Source organism: Bos taurus, chromosome 15 (assembly GCF_002263795.3).
Source record: "Bos taurus isolate L1 Dominette 01449 registration number 42190680 breed Hereford chromosome 15, ARS-UCD2.0, whole genome shotgun sequence".
Taxonomy (NCBI): Eukaryota; Metazoa; Chordata; class Mammalia; order Artiodactyla; family Bovidae; genus Bos; species Bos taurus.
The window spans coordinates 31,547,341-31,562,603 of NC_037342.1; the positions used below are offsets into that span (position 1 = coordinate 31,547,341).

The 15,263-nt window shown below is 49.3% G+C and overlaps 1 protein-coding gene across 2 annotated transcripts in view; it reads left to right on the forward strand.

Annotated features, from left to right (window-relative positions):
* GRIK4 (glutamate ionotropic receptor kainate type subunit 4) overlaps window positions 1–15,263 on the forward strand; it is a 493,259-nt gene that overhangs the window by 433,236 nt on the left and 44,760 nt on the right. For both annotated transcript variants that reach the window (XM_059874755.1, NM_001192626.1), the window contains one exon: window positions 10,874–10,987. In XM_059874755.1, coding sequence (XP_059730738.1) covers window positions 10,874–10,987 — 114 coding nt within the window. The remainder of the gene's footprint in view (window positions 1–10,873; window positions 10,988–15,263) is intronic.

The following is a 15,263-nucleotide window of genomic DNA, read 5'->3' on the forward strand; positions in this document are numbered from 1 at the left end:
AACCTTATTGGTATTAAGCATACTGTGACTCTGTGGTGCACTCAACAATGGTGCCATTAGAATGTTGCTAGACCTACCTGTCATGCGAAGAGTTGACTCACTGGGAAAGACTCTGATGCTGGGAGGGATTGGGGGCAGGAGGAGAAGGGGACGACAGAGGATGAGATGGCTGGATGGCATCACTGACTCGATGGACGTGAGTCTGAGTGAACTCTGGGAATTGGTGATGGACAGGGAGGCCTGGCATGCTGCGATTCATGGGGTCGCAAAGAGACACGACTGAGCGACTGAACTGAACTGAACTGAGACCTACCTCTGGCTCTCATGGTCAATGTATCACAATTATGTGGTTATGTATTCTTTACTTTTATTTTTTATTCATTTATTAGCTGCACCATGTGGCATATGGGATCTTAGTTTCCCCACCAGGGATCCAACCTGCACCCCTTGCATTGGAAGCAAAAAGTCTTAACCACTGGACTGCCCAGGAGGTCCCTTGTAATTATGTATTATGTAATACAGTCACATGAAACAGCAAATGTAATAAACATTTTAAAACATTTTTAAAGAAAGGGTCGACAGACCTCACCAGACCGCTGATGAGGGTCCACGGCATAGAAAAGTAAAAAGGCAATACAGAGAACAGCATGATCTGCTTTAGCTTCAAACACCCACCCTGGCTACAGTTGGAAGAGGGGGTTATAAGGGCAGAATGACCCCTGAGCTCAGTCCATAGAGGTTACTGGATTTAATCCTTGCAACAACCACAAAAAACAGGCATGATTGTGTCCATTTTAGAGGTGAGGAAGCTGAAGCCCAGACTTCAGGTAATTTGCTCACTGTGGATTGTAGAATTGGGATTGACATACATCTCTCTGACCTGAAAGGGCAGAGAGGGTCCAGGGCCAGAGATGGGAGCATGTGACAAGAGGTCAAAGGTCAACAATATCTGCTTGGCCTCCTGCCCCAGCTTGGACCCCCGTGCTGCACAACTTCACCCGTGAAAGAATTGCCAACCCGTCTTTCCTTAAGCCTCGTTCTTTCTTCAAATCGGCCCACATAGGCCAATTACACAGCTCTGAGCTAAGCCAACTAAATATTTCATGGGGATTTTAATTTAACTCTAAAGAAATTCATCCAACCCTGAGAGTAGGCTGTCACCTCAAGAAATAGCACCAGGGAGCCCTTGGACCCGTCAGTGACATTGCTACTTCCCCGGGAATGCTAATGCTTCTCTGGGTTTGGCTCTGAGCCTTGTAGGCTCAGCCCTGGGTGCATGAGTACATCTCTTAGATTTGGGCTCAGATGTGCTCAAAAAGGGCTTCCCAAGTGGCTCAGTGGGTGAAGAATCTGAAGAAGATGAGGGTTCTGTCCCTGGGTCAGGAAGATCCCCTGGAGGAGGACATGGCAACCCACTGCAGGATTCTTGCCTGGGAAATCCCTTGGACAGAGGAGCCTGGTGGGCTACAGTCCATGGGGTTCCAAAGAGTCAGACACAATTAAATGACTGAGCATGCACACACACATAGACTCAAAAAGGTTCCAATCAGGACCTTCCTCGGAACGGGAAGCAGGCTGATTTGAGTGTGTGTGTGTGTGAGAGAGAGACAGGTGACTAGCTGGTCCTCCTCCGTGTTCCCATATCCTGGACTGAAAGAAGGGAAGGGAAGGGATGGGGTTGACCCCCAGTCCCCTCAGTGAACAGGGCACCCATCATCGTGCAGGTGCCATGGGGCCCTATTAATTTACCCTCAGCCCCAGCCCACGGCGGGTGGAGTGGGAAGCCGCCTGCCTCACGCAACAGAAGAGCAGCTGTGTGCATCGCTGAAACCTATTATTAGGGCGTCTAAGTGATGGCTCCTGTGGATAACAGAGAACCCTGGAGTGGGAGTGAGCTCCCCGGCACCTTCAGATCCCGTTGCCGCTCAGCACAGGGACCCTGGTGCCTCCCGGCAGGTTCCCTGAGCGGCTCCCTAGGTGGGGGCGAGAGAGGAGAAGAAGGTGCCCAGCAGGTAGATGGATCAAAAGACAGAAAGTGAGCACATAATCTAATTTGAAATGGGCTGAGCTGCAGGTGTTAATCTGCTCCACTGCGCAGCATGGAAGGCCTGAGCGCTGGCGAGATTCTGGAAGCCGGTCCTTTCTCTTCTGGCCCGCCTGGCTCAGCCCGGGCCCTCCTCAGCATCCGCTTCTTCCCGGAGGGTAATTAACACCTCTCCGCTGACGGCTGCCTTAATCACAGAGCGTGGGGGCCCATTCGCCTTTCGCTTGGGCTCCCTGTGTAGCACACTGCCCTGGAGTTACAGGGAGCTGGGGCTGGGGAGGGGGCAGGGGAAGAAGGGAGCCCTCTAGTGGGGATGTGGGGCTTCGAGTCCTCTTTAGGCTGGAGCATGAAGAAGTGTATCAGTTTGCATCCGGAGCATGACCTGAATTTGATTATAATGACCCAGCTTCCTAATAAGTTCCTCCCGGTACAGGCTCGTCAGGTATGTGTCAGAAATCAACCTGATTCTGCTGTCGGCAGGAAGGGGCTGGAGGGTAGGCCGTGTCTGAGAAGTTGGCCCCCTGTACCCTGCCCTGCTGGCTGCACTGGTTTTACAGACTTGCTGTGTGTCCACTTTGGGAATGTCACTATGAACAGTGCAGCCATAAGAAAGCAGTCCTGAGAATATGTGCATCTGAAGACAGGTTTCTCTGTTTCCAAGCTGTGTGTACTTGAGCAAATTAGTAACCTGTCTGGGCCTCAGTTTCTTTGTTAAATGGAGCCTATGGCAACTACATAAGTTAATTTTTTTGACGATATGGTCCTTGCTTCTTATAATCTAATGGGGGAGCTAATTTATGTGCATGAATGTTCACAACAACAATAATAATGTTCACACAATAATAATAGTAAGCGCTGTCATTCAATGAGAATTATTCTGTGCCAGGCATAGACTTTGTGTGGGTTGTTCAATTAATTCCTGTAGAGGCTCCATGAGGGTGGGAGCTGTTGTTAGGCCCACTCTCTCGATGAAGAAATTGAGGCACAGAGAAGGTAAGTCCTTTCTCAAAGTCACACAGCCAGTAAGGGTAGGGTTGGCATGTGAGCTCAGGTGCCTGTTCTAATATAAGGCAATTTATGGGAAATGCTACCTAAGTGGTATAAGCAGTGTTTTAGCTCCATTTTTCCCCCTGTATATATTCACTTTATGATTATTTCTATTCATTTATCTTTGGCTGCATCAAGCCGTGGTTGTAGCATGTGGGGTCTTCCCTGTGGCATGGGTCTTCTTGTGTGGCACTCAGGCTCCCTGTTCGTAGCACATGGGCTCCAGAGCACTTGGGCTCAGGAATTGCAGTCTGCAGGCTTAATTGCCCTGTGGCATGTGGGATCTTAGTTCCCCGATCAGGGATTGAACCCACGTCCCTTGCACTGGAAGGCAGGTTCTCAACCCCTGGACCACCAGGGATGTCCCTTAGCTCCCTTTTTGATTGAGAGGAGGGAAGGCTTATTCCTGAGAAACTGATAGGGAAGTTTATACGGAGGAGATAAACTTTGAATGGACCTTGAAGAGGGGAGTTACCGTTGGACATTCCAAGTGAAAGAGCTATAGGAGGCGTGTTTGACTCCCAGGGGCTTCAGGAGGAGTGCTGGGAAATGAGGCTGAACTTGGAGAGGTGGGCAGACCATGAGGTCTACTCCCAGGCTACACCTGTAGCTCTGCCTGTGTGTCAGTTTACTAACTAAGCAACAGGCAGGGCTGTGGGTATTAAATGTGTTAGGATTACAGACCTGATTCTGCTTAAAGTACTTGAGGGCCTTTCAACTGCTCTTCAAGTCATTGCATCTTCTGCCTGCCCCTCCAGCTTCATCTTACAGCACCGTTCCCAGCCCTGTGCGCTTCAGACACTCCGGCGCTCTTCTAGCCTCTGGAATGCCCCAGGCTCCCTCCTGCCTCAGGGCCTTTGCACGTGCAGCAACCCCCTACCCTGAGTGGGAGTGCTCATCCCAGGCCTTCTCACTGGTAACTCTTGTTCAGATAACTGAGTCTCATCCTGAGAAAGCTCCCATGAAGACTCTGTCAACCCTTGTTTTCCCTTCTTATGGGGCCACAGATGACTCCTGTAAGCACTTAGTGCAGCTGTCATTTTACAGATTTCTTTTCCAACAGTCTGGCAACTGCTTCTGCTGCCGTCAGGGACCCTGCCTGTGTTTGCTTACCCCTGTATCCCAGCACTTTGCTCCCTGCCTGGGGCAGGGCAGAGGGTCGATAAGAGGATGCTGTTACAGAGGGAAGGATTGCTGGGGAGGGGGCAGTGGGTTCTGCCTTCCCTGACATTCCACACTCCAGGGCAGATCCCAGGAGCTGACTGGGGATCCAGTGAGCTCCGTGGTCCCATGTCACCCTGGGCCCAGATACTCAACCAGAGCCCAGCATCCTTTACCCCTCCCTGGGAAGCCAGGCTTGGTGAACTTGGGGCTCCTTCCTATCTGGGTCTTTACAGATAATGCCCTCGCCACTCTCACCACCTCAGGCCTGGCCTTGCTTGGGATTCTGTAAGCCTTTTCAATATACAAAGGATCTCCAGAGACAATTACCCCAGAATGAAGGCTTCCAGGAATGCTCAATACAGCCTTATTCTGTGTAGCATTTTCTCATTCCAACTGTATCCTCCCAAAGCTTTCCAGTGTTAAATAACACAATTACAGAGTTAAATAAATGCCAGCAAAGGATGTGAGGCACTATGGGGCCTGAGTAGCAGGTGAAACAAGATCTGTGCAGATGTGACCAGCAAAGGAGTAGAAAGCTGGTGGCAGGGCAGGTGAAGGAGGGCAGCCGGCCTCCCCAGTGGGCAGGAGCCCCAGGGGACTGGGAGGCAGTGGGGGCCGAGTTAAAAAGAGGCCAGAGAACAAAGACCTGGAAGCTGACTAGAGATAGCATGATGGATCCAAGAATTCAAAGGGAACTGGGGAGGTCACTGAATCTGTTGTCCCCAGAGGAGAATCGTATAACAAGGAAGAGGCTGTGGACAATGGCTGGGTTTCGCTTCCAAGCTGGATGTTAGGTTTTTCCTTGAGATTTCTAAGCAGTGGTACAGTATGCGGCCTAAGAGAGTCCTTAGGTGGATAGGCAGTTACACCAGGGAGGCTCACTGGGTCGGTTCCGCTGTGTGTGTGTCTCAGGTCACCTGGAAAAGGCCGCTAGGGGCCAAATGTCCAGAGACCTCTGCCCACCTGGAGGTGGAACAGGCCTGGCTGCCCCCTCAGATGCTCCTACAACTCATCGTGGGTTAAGTGTTGTCTCCAGAGGCCCTGTCGAGATTCTCCTCATTATCAAGTTCATCATCATTTTCACTATCTGTATCATCTTAACATCAAACATTAATCAGGTACTTACTTTGAAGCGGGCCCATGCTCAGCATTTATAAGCATCGTCTCATTCACTTTCTTAGCAATTCTGGGAAGTGGGGGCTATTATCATCCCCACTTTCAGATAAGCAAACTGAGGCTCAGAGAGGTTACATAACTTCTGTCCAAGGTCACACAGCAAGGAAGGAATAACAGAGCCCAGACGTGTCTGGCCCACACTGAAGGCTGAGTCTCAGCCACCCTGTCTACTACCTCCACTGCCGCAGGCAGGTGTGGGGGGGACTCCACAGGGTGCAGAGTTCATAGGGCTCTTCCACACCCATCATCTCTCTTGACTCTCACATAATATCGATAGGCAGGCATCGCCCCATTGTATAACCTGGTAAGCTGAGTCCCAGAGAGGCTAAGTGAGTCGTTATGAACATTTGGTCAGCAAAAGGCAGAGCCAGGTCTTCTGACCCACCCCATCCTCTCATTAGCCAGGCTCCATGTGAGAGAGGAGCTCTTAGACAAAGGAGGCAGGGAGCTGAGGCAGCGGGGGTCTGCCCAGGGTGCCTGGGCACTGCTGAGGGCAAGGGATAGAATTTTGCCCTAAAGGGGGCAGCAGGCGCCTAAAAGAGAAGGAAAGGGAGACAGGAAAGCTTTGATCCTTCAGCTCTTTCAGGATCTGGTGCTGCGGGCAGAGGCCTCCCTGGAGGCGTTCTCAGGGAAGCACGAAGTGGGGTCTGCAGGCTGGGGCAGGCATGGCCCAGAGCCCTGCTGTGAATTTGCTGTCTTCCAGCCAGGCCTCTCATCCCAGGAGAAGAGCCACGGCCACCCCGAGCCTTCAGGCTGATAGCGATGATGGTGGCAGTCTCGTGTGACCCCTATCCAACCCAGGAGGCACAGGGTAGTATGTTTTGGAAGTCACCTCCAGGCTGCCTGCAGTCTGCTCTCCCCTTGTAAATTCCACAAACATCCAGAAGATAAAAGAGGGGATCTCTCAGAGGCAGAACATGAAGCTCTTCAAAGAGCACTTTCAATCAAAAATGGGAAGAGGAGAGAAGTCTTTCTCTCGGAGGGAATGTATTTATACACCCCTGTGTGTGTGTGCACGCGCGCGCGCACACACACACACACACACATACCCAGTAGCCAGGAGCATCGTGATGCTTACAGAGTGTTCTGCCTGTTCCGTGTTCCCATTCCTCCCTCTCTTCTTTCTCTAGCTCCAGGCATCCTACCCTTTTCTGGCTTCCCGGCCCCCACAGGGTACACCTCTAGATCTGCCCTCTCCAGGTGGCATTGTATCTTTCTGGCCTTTCTGGCTTTCCTGCCTTGGGCTCTGATCCCTGCTGACTAAGGTGATAAACAGTCTCCTCCCTGACATCTCTGAAACATCGATTCTAGGGACCACCACCATCTTCTGGAGCAAACGGGGACCAGTTGATGGAAGTTCCTCCCTTCCTAGTCCAGCAAAATGAAAGCCTGGGATCTTAGGCCTGGGGAAGAGCTTCAGAGGGCTTCCCAGGCAGCGCTAGTGGTAAAGAGTCCACCTGCCAGTGCAGAGTAGACATAAGAGACATGGGTTCAGTCCCTGGGTTGGGAAGATTTCTTCCTGGAGAATCCCATGGACAGAGGAGCTCGGCGGGCTACAGTCCACAGTGTCGCAGAGAGTCAGACATGACTGAAGCGACTTAGCACGCACACATGCAAGAGCTTCAGAGCATCTGGTTGAGTCCTTTCATTTCACAGTAGGAGAAACTCAGGCCTGGACGGTAAAATCACTTACCCCAGATCACAGTGAGTTTATGGCCCAGCTGTGATGAGAGCCAGGTCTTCTGATGTCCTGTCTGTGGTTCTTTCACTGGAGAGCACAGCTATCCCCAAAGAGTGACGGGAGATGCAGAAGGGCTGGGCTGAACCATCGTGATGCCCATACTTCCCTTGACTTTCCATGCCCACAATTGTTAGTCTGCAGTCCCAGCCCCTGTGGTTGTTAATTTGGTTTCATGGCACATGACCTCCTCATCAAAGCCTGCTTTACAGGATAACGTCTTTTTAACTAAGGTAAAAATAAAAGACATGCCCGCCTTTTGGAATAGCCGATCCCATGAGGTTGTTGCTGGTAATCCGGGCTGCACAGAAGCCATGGAATGTGATTGCTGCTCGCTACTGAGTCAATGAAAACACAATCCACTACATAACCTCCATAGCTTCTTCTAGCATCTCACTCTTCCCTCTCTGCCTTCCCTGCACCCAGGTTACTGTCAAGTGGAGACAAAGGAGAGAGAGAAGGGCTGGGCTAAAGAGGCAGCTGTGCCTCCAGGAGGCAGTTTTCTGTTTGGTCTAGCTTGGGGAAGCGTCTATTTGAGAATAGACAGAAGTGCCCTGTCTGAGGCTGGGACAGACGTTCTCCCAGGGTGTATGGTCTTTCTGCTTCTATCCAGGAAAGCACCCTCCTGGGATGCTGTCCATTTCTAGTTTCCTCTCCACATGGAATTGTTTTACCATAATGTTGTTGCTGGCCGACTTTATAAACTTGTGAAATGATTTCTAGATTGCAGTCTGAAGTTCTCCCTGTGTTGGTGGTGGTGGAGGGGAAAGAAACTTGAGGATAGAGTTGTTGGTTTGGGTTACTTCGTTTGGATGTATCTTTTTTTTTAATAAACAGAAAAATGACAGGATGCTGTGGTTACCTCTTACCCATTGTATCAGTTTTCATTTTTCTATTCTTTTCTTCAGTTCTTTCATTCCAACCTATTACATTCCTATCTCCTCCGCCCAGGGTCTTTGCAGGGCTTGACTGCTCTTTTGCCGTAACCCTGCACAGGACCAGTATTGCACCTGCTACATCTTTGTGGTTGATTTCTGTCGCTTTACAAATGTGCTGCTGAGTGGAACTCAAGTTACAGCCACTGTCATTGAGGGACTGAAGTTCTGAAAGGTCCCAACAACCCTCTGAAGGATCCCCACAAATGAAGGCACTAACAATCTTCTCGGAGAAGGCAATGGCACCCCACTCCAGTACTCTTGCCTGGAAAATCCCATGGACCGAGGAGCGTGGTAGGCTGCAGTCCATGGGGTCGCTAGGAGTTGGACATGACTGAGCGACTTCACTTTCACTTTTCACTTTCATGCATTGGAGGAGGAAATGGCAACCCACTCCAGTGTTCTTGCCTGGAGAATCCCAGGGACAGGGGAGCCTGGTGGGCTGCCATCTATGGGGTCGCACAGAGTTGGACAGAACTGAAGCGACTTAGCAGCAGCAGCAGCAACAATCTTCTAATCAAACTTCACTCCCTTCTCAAGGGTTGATTTACTTGACAGCAGTCATGAACACTCTCTTGGAGAAATATAGAATGAGCTCAAAAAGGCATTCATGTTTTTCGTTTTTATTAAGAATCTCTTACATCTGCAGTCTAGTTACTTTAAAGCCTGGCCTCACTTTGTAGGGGATTCTCTGGTGACTCAGATGGTAAAGAATCTGCCTGCAATGCAGGAGACCTGAGTTCAATCCATGAATCAGGAAGATCCCCTGGAGAAGGGAACAGCTACCCACTCTAGTATTCTTGCCTGGAGAATTCCAAGGACAGAGGACCCTGGCAAGCTACAGTCCATGGGGATGCAAAGAGTCAGACATGACTGAGTGACTAATACTTTCACTTTATAAGGCTCTACCTTGTTAACTGATGCTTGACTGAGTGGCTGCTTTTAGCATGAGTTGGGGGTTGAGGAGTGGAGCTGAGATGGAGAAGAAACTGACTTTTGTCAATGGATGTATCCTGTGTGTACAAATCATAAATCCCTTTGTGTATAAAGTGAGGAGTGACATGTCTCTCTCCTTACTTCCTTTGCAACGATTTAGGAAAAATCGCACACATGTGTAGCATGTGTGTGTGTGTGTGTGTGTGTGTGTGTGTGTGTGTTTTCTCATTCAGAACCAGTTGGCCTGTTTGTAGATTGTTAAACACCTCACTTTTCCTCCTTTCTTTCTCCACCTTGTGTGTCAACAGATCCACCAGAATTAGTGGTGAAAGAAGCTGAAATGTAAACCTTGATGGAAGCTAGTCTGAGATACATGCCTAGGTTATAAAACATAGTTCTTAAATATCGGTGTAAGCCAGAATCACTTGGACAACTTGTCACAAATAGATACCCGGGCCTCATGACCAGAGTCTGATCCAGGAGGTTCGGGATGAGACTCAGGAATTCACATTTTAATAAGCCCTTTCCTCTTTAACATCCTTCATCTTTAATAAGAATAAGGTGATTCTAATGCAGGTGATCCTAGACTACACTTTGAAAATCACTGTTGGAGAATTGCTTGGAAGGATCCTGGTACTGTCTAAACCCCATACCCTTGGTTTGCAGATAAAATTAAGGAAGCCAAGAGAAGTGAAGTGACTAGGTTGGTTAGCTAGTTAGGGCAGAGCATGGCCAGAAGTGAACAGCACTCTGGGCCTTTCCCACCACTCTATGTATAGGGGAGCAGGCCAATAGGAAGTGAGCTTGCTTTGCAACAGAGTGTATTGAAGTTAGACACAAGGAAGAACTTCCTGACAGAGAGGTATGTGGAGGCGCTGACAGCACTTCCTTTCTCAGGGGATCTTAATTCAAGAAAGATTCTCATCAGGTGTGGGTACCTGAGGTGCAGAAACATCTGGTGACTTCGCATAAAAGGGATCAGAGACCCTTCTCAGAGTTCTGCTGTGGCACCTGGATTTTGACCTTGACAGCAACATAAGGCCAGTGGTTCAGGAAGACTGCGGTGTAGTCCTACCTCTGACAAAGACAAGCTTGTGACGTTGGGCCACTCGCTCAATTCTTGGCCTTCATTTCTTCCCTGGGAGATAAGTGTGGTTGCGTTAGATTGCCTGTAATTTCCGAGGAGCCATCATTTTTATTTTCCACTGTAACTCCCTCACCAAAGCTCACACAACACTGGGACTTGTTTGTTGGCTGAACAAGTTCATCAGTTGAATAAAAAACTACTCATTATTGAGTTTCCAGAAGTTCTGTCTGCCAATTCTCCCTTGCCTAGGGCGTTTTTAGTCTCTGTCTGACAGGTCCATAGTGAGCTTCCCTTTTTATACTAATTTACATATTTAAAGGGGTCTAACCTCAGATGAGGGCTTCCCTGGTGGTTCAGTGGTAAAGCATCTGCCTATAATGCAGGAGACACTAGTTCGATCCCTGGGTCAGGAAGATCCCCTGGAAAGGGGCATGGCAACCCACTCCAGTATTCTTGCCTGGAGAATCCCTGGACTGAGGAGCCTGATGAGCTACAGCCTGTAGAGTCGCAAAGAGTCGGACAGGACCGAAGCGACTGAGCACACACACATACTTCAGATGGACATGAGTTACATCCATGTCCTCTCATGAGTGATTGTTCAGACCTCTGGCTTCTTGGGATCACTCCCCAAGCAGAGAAGCCAGACCAGAATGGCACCTCTCCATCACTGGCATCTCTGGTCACCAGTCCCTGTGCCCCCATCTCATGGGGCCACCCCTTTGATGACCTCCCTCTGTTCCTTTCAGAAAGCGGATCTGGCCGTGGCAGGCCTCACCATTACTGCGGAACGGGAGAAAGTGATTGATTTCTCGAAGCCATTCATGACTCTGGGAATTAGCATTCTTTACCGAGTTCATATGGTAAGAGATTTATTTTATAAGCATTTATGGCATTAGAGTTATTTGCATGCAAACACTGAGTTATATGGTAATAATGAATGACTCACAGAAATATTTAGATTTCAAGACTTAAATGCAAATGTGCCAGGCTATTTTCTCCCCCATCAGCTGTGAGGACTTGCAAACAGGAGAAATGGAAAAGTCACACTTGGGGGCTTTCCAGTAAAAATAATGCTTCTGCCTCACTGCATAGGGATGGCCAAGAACAATCATTCAACTCTTGGTTTGCAGAGTGTTGGCAATTGGACCCATGGGTTACTCAGGTTCCTCCAAGGTGGTGGGTCCCCAGCCCAGATGAGTCACCCCAGATTTCTCAAAGCCTTTTGGCAACCTTCAGATCTGCTTCTCTTCATTCTAAGCATTGCAAATACTGAGGCAATGCAGACTCCCTCTTTTTATTATCTGTACTGGAGAATAAAGAGCAGGTAATGTAATATCACTTATAGCTTCTTCTGCCTCCCTTTCAAAAGGAAAGACTAGACTGAGTATAAAAATGAGTTTGTAAAAGCTCACCTATGGGCAGCAGGGGCTGGACGCGACGTCAAAGTTACTGGCTGGTGGGGGGAGCATCCAGAGAGGGAATAGTAATCCTTATCCAACCTGGCTCTAAGCACGCATCTATTACATGGATTTCCCCAATGATCTAGTCACTTTAGGCATCCAAGGTCATGCCAACATGATGTATTCTAGCACCCAGCACCACAAAGCTGCTCAACAGCGAGGAACTCAGAGCTCACCCCATGTACCTGCTGAAGACCCTCCACCCTTCTGAGCCCCTCCCAGGCCCCAAGTCTCAGCCCTGGGAGAAAGGAGTTTTCTGTATTTGCAGCCCCAGCCAGGGCATCAGGATCTGTGGCCCGTTTCTCCAGGAGGAAGGACGTCTTGTCTCAGAGTCCACTCGGGCAGCTCAGAAGGCCACTGCCCTGGGCTGGGCTTCAGTGTGCATCATCGTTGCTGCCCAGCTTGGACAAAAAGGCTACGTCATCTGGAAGATGAGACAGCATCAAAATCCCAAGCTGTCCGGGCTAAGCCAGAAGGAAATGTGAGGATCTGGTCATAATCACTGCGGTGATGGATGTGTCTGTCTTATGAATGAAGGGGGATTTTGATCCTTCCCCCTATCTTTTCCATGATAATGATAACTGCCATTCACTGAGCACCTCTTGTGTGACAGACACTCTTCAGGCCCTGTGATGTGGGGTGTTGTTACAGATTGATTTGTGTCCCCTCAAAAGGACTTGTGAATTGGGTGACCTTTTTTGGAAATAGGTTCTTCGCAGATGGAGTCAAGTTAAGATGAGGTCATACTGGAATGGGGGAGGTGGAGCTAATTCAATGACCAGTGTCTCTATAAAGAAGTGGGAAATTTGGACGCAGACACCCAGAGGAGAAGACAAGACTCTGTGAATTTGGAGGCAGACTGCAGGGATGCATCTACAAGCCAAGAAACGCCAAGGATGGCCAGCAAACCCAGAAGCTAGAAGGGACAAGGAAAGAACTTGCCCTTAATTCTGAACTTCCAGCCTCCAGAACCGTGAGACGATACACTTCTGTTGCATTAAGCCCCCTCCCTGCCAGTCAGTGGCACCTTGTTACGGCAGCCCTAATAAATGAGTACAGTCATCCTGTTCTTATTTTAGAAATGAGGAAACAGTGGCAAGCAGTTCTACAAAGGTGGCCAAGCCCACACACCTCTCAGTGAAAGAGCAGAGTTCAAACCCAGGAATGGTGTGCTGCAAGCCTGTGTTCTCTGTCGTTACTGAAAGAGTGTATATGGGGTCCGGCTGCTCGCCACTCAAAAGCCAGTAAGCAGGCCACGTTGGTGGAAAGGGAAGTTTGCTTTATTTCAGATGCCGGCAACTGGGGTGGGGTAAGGGTGGCAGACGTCTGTCCAAAAGGTGGGGGACTCTCCCCATCCCTGCTGGCAACCAGTGGGGCAAGAGCTTTTATAGACAGAAGTAGGGGGTTACATACAGGAATAGCAGTCAGCTCTGACTGTCATCTTTAAATTGGCCATCAGTGATCTGAGCAGCAGCATCTTGATTGTTTAGGTCCAATCTTTCGTTTCAAGGTCGGTTTGTTTCCATTTCTTTGAGGCCAGTTCTCGGAATTGTGGCAGCTCATGTCATGGGTATGGTCTGGTCATCCTGTAGTTAATTTCTCCACCTGCTGTTTTGGTATCTGTAAGACAGCTCAGAGGATATGGCTCAGAATATTATCTATAGCCCTTGAGAAAGAACTATGGTTCTTGACTATGCTTAATGACTACATTATTACTATTTAGTCTCCTTTGACTGTTTTCCTTTGTTTCATCATTTCTCACTTCTCTGATTAAACTTATCCTTTGGCTAAAGTTTTCCACACACATAGGGCAGGCAGAGGACATGATGGGGGGAGACAAGGACCATAGGTCCTGCTCTGTTTCACCGTGATATGAGGCTGTTACCTACATTGTGTGACCTGCTCATAAGCTGTCCCGTAAGTGGGGCTCTCTCCCTGTTCTCAGCTGGTCCTCACAACTGTTCTTTGAGGAAAGAAGGGAGGTGTTATCATTCCCATCTTACAGACGAGGAGACCAAGGTCACACCTGGAGCTGGGTCTGGAATCCAGATCTCCTGATTCACAGGGTAATGTTCTTGTCACCATTACATCTCTTGGTACCTGGAGACAGCTTTCCATCCAGCACCATTTCTTGAGCCCCACACCCCACCCCGACCCATTCTCCTCCCACAGCTGAGCTCCGAAGGAGGATCCAAAAAAAGACGGAGACACAGTCTTCCTCCAAATGGTATATCTATGGCCAGGTCACATGACTAGGCTCTGGCCTTGATTTCTTGATTAAGGCCAAAGGCACTAGAGCACCACCCAGATCAGATGGGCTGAGAGGAACCATATGAGTAAAAGCACATCAGCACAAGTGTTTTCACCGCCTAGGAACATCTGCTACTAGGCCACCTCCACCACCAGGACACCATTATTCTGAATATCAGCTCTGGACATCCTTAATTGGATCACTGGCCAAATGTTTTCTACCACCTGCCCGCCTCGGACTGTATGAGCTCGTCTGCATTTGTTCTGGGATGTGAAGTTTTATCTGTCACCTTGGAGAGGTTCCGTCAAACCCTAGTCCAGACGATGCTATGAGGGTCTTTTGTAGATGCGATGAACATCTATGATCAGTTGACGTCAAATAAAGGAGATGACCCTTGATAATGTGGGTGGGTCTCATCCAATCAGTGAAAGGCCTTGAGAGCAAAAGCAGGTTTCCCAAAGCAAAGGGAATTCTGTATCAAGGCTATCACGTAGAAATCCTGAGTTTCCAGCCTGCCCTACAGATTTGGGACCTGCCAGCTCCTACAATCTTGCCTGGAAAATCCCATGGATGGAGGAGCCTGGTAGGCTGCAGTCCATGGGGTCCCTGAGGGTCGGACACTACTGAGTGACTTCCCTTTCACTTTTCACTTTCATGCGTTGGAGAAGGAAATGGCAACCCACTCCAGTGTCCTTGCCTGAGAATCCCAGGGACGGGGGAGCCTGGTGGGCTGCCGTCTATGGGGTCGCACAGAGTCGGACATGACTGAAGTGACTTAGCAGTAGCAGCTCCTACAATCACAGGAGCCAATTCCTTGAAATAACTCAGGTAGCGCTACAGGTAAAGAATCCACTCACCAATGCAAGCGAAGCAAGAAACACAAGTTTGATCCCTGAGTCAGGAAGATCCCCTAGAGTAGGAAATAGCAACGCACTCCAGTATTCTTGCCTGGGAAATCCCATGGACAGAGAGGAGCCTGGTGGGCTACAGTCCACAGGGTCACAAAGAGTCAGACATGACTGAGCATGTGCGCGCGCGTGCACACACACACACACACACACACACACCCTCCTGGTTCTCTCTGTCTCTCTGGAGAGCCTTACCCACACAGTTCCCCTGTCTGATCAACATTCCTTCCTCATCCCTGCCATTTTACTGAGGCACTAGGGTGTCACACAGCTGCTCAGATCTAATTTCTAACAGGGGGCCAAGCTGAGTAAAAATTGAGTGCTGGCGTGAACAGCTCACACTCAGCAGAACTGACGGTTTATGCATTTATTCAACAAATATTTACTTGCATTCCATGTGTGCAGCAGAATGCTTAGAAAGCATCAGAAAGTGAGCTGGGGAGAGGACAATCCTGAATTGACTAAACTGGGGGAGACCTGGTTAGAACAAGTCTGAGATGAACTGTGCAGAGTCTGA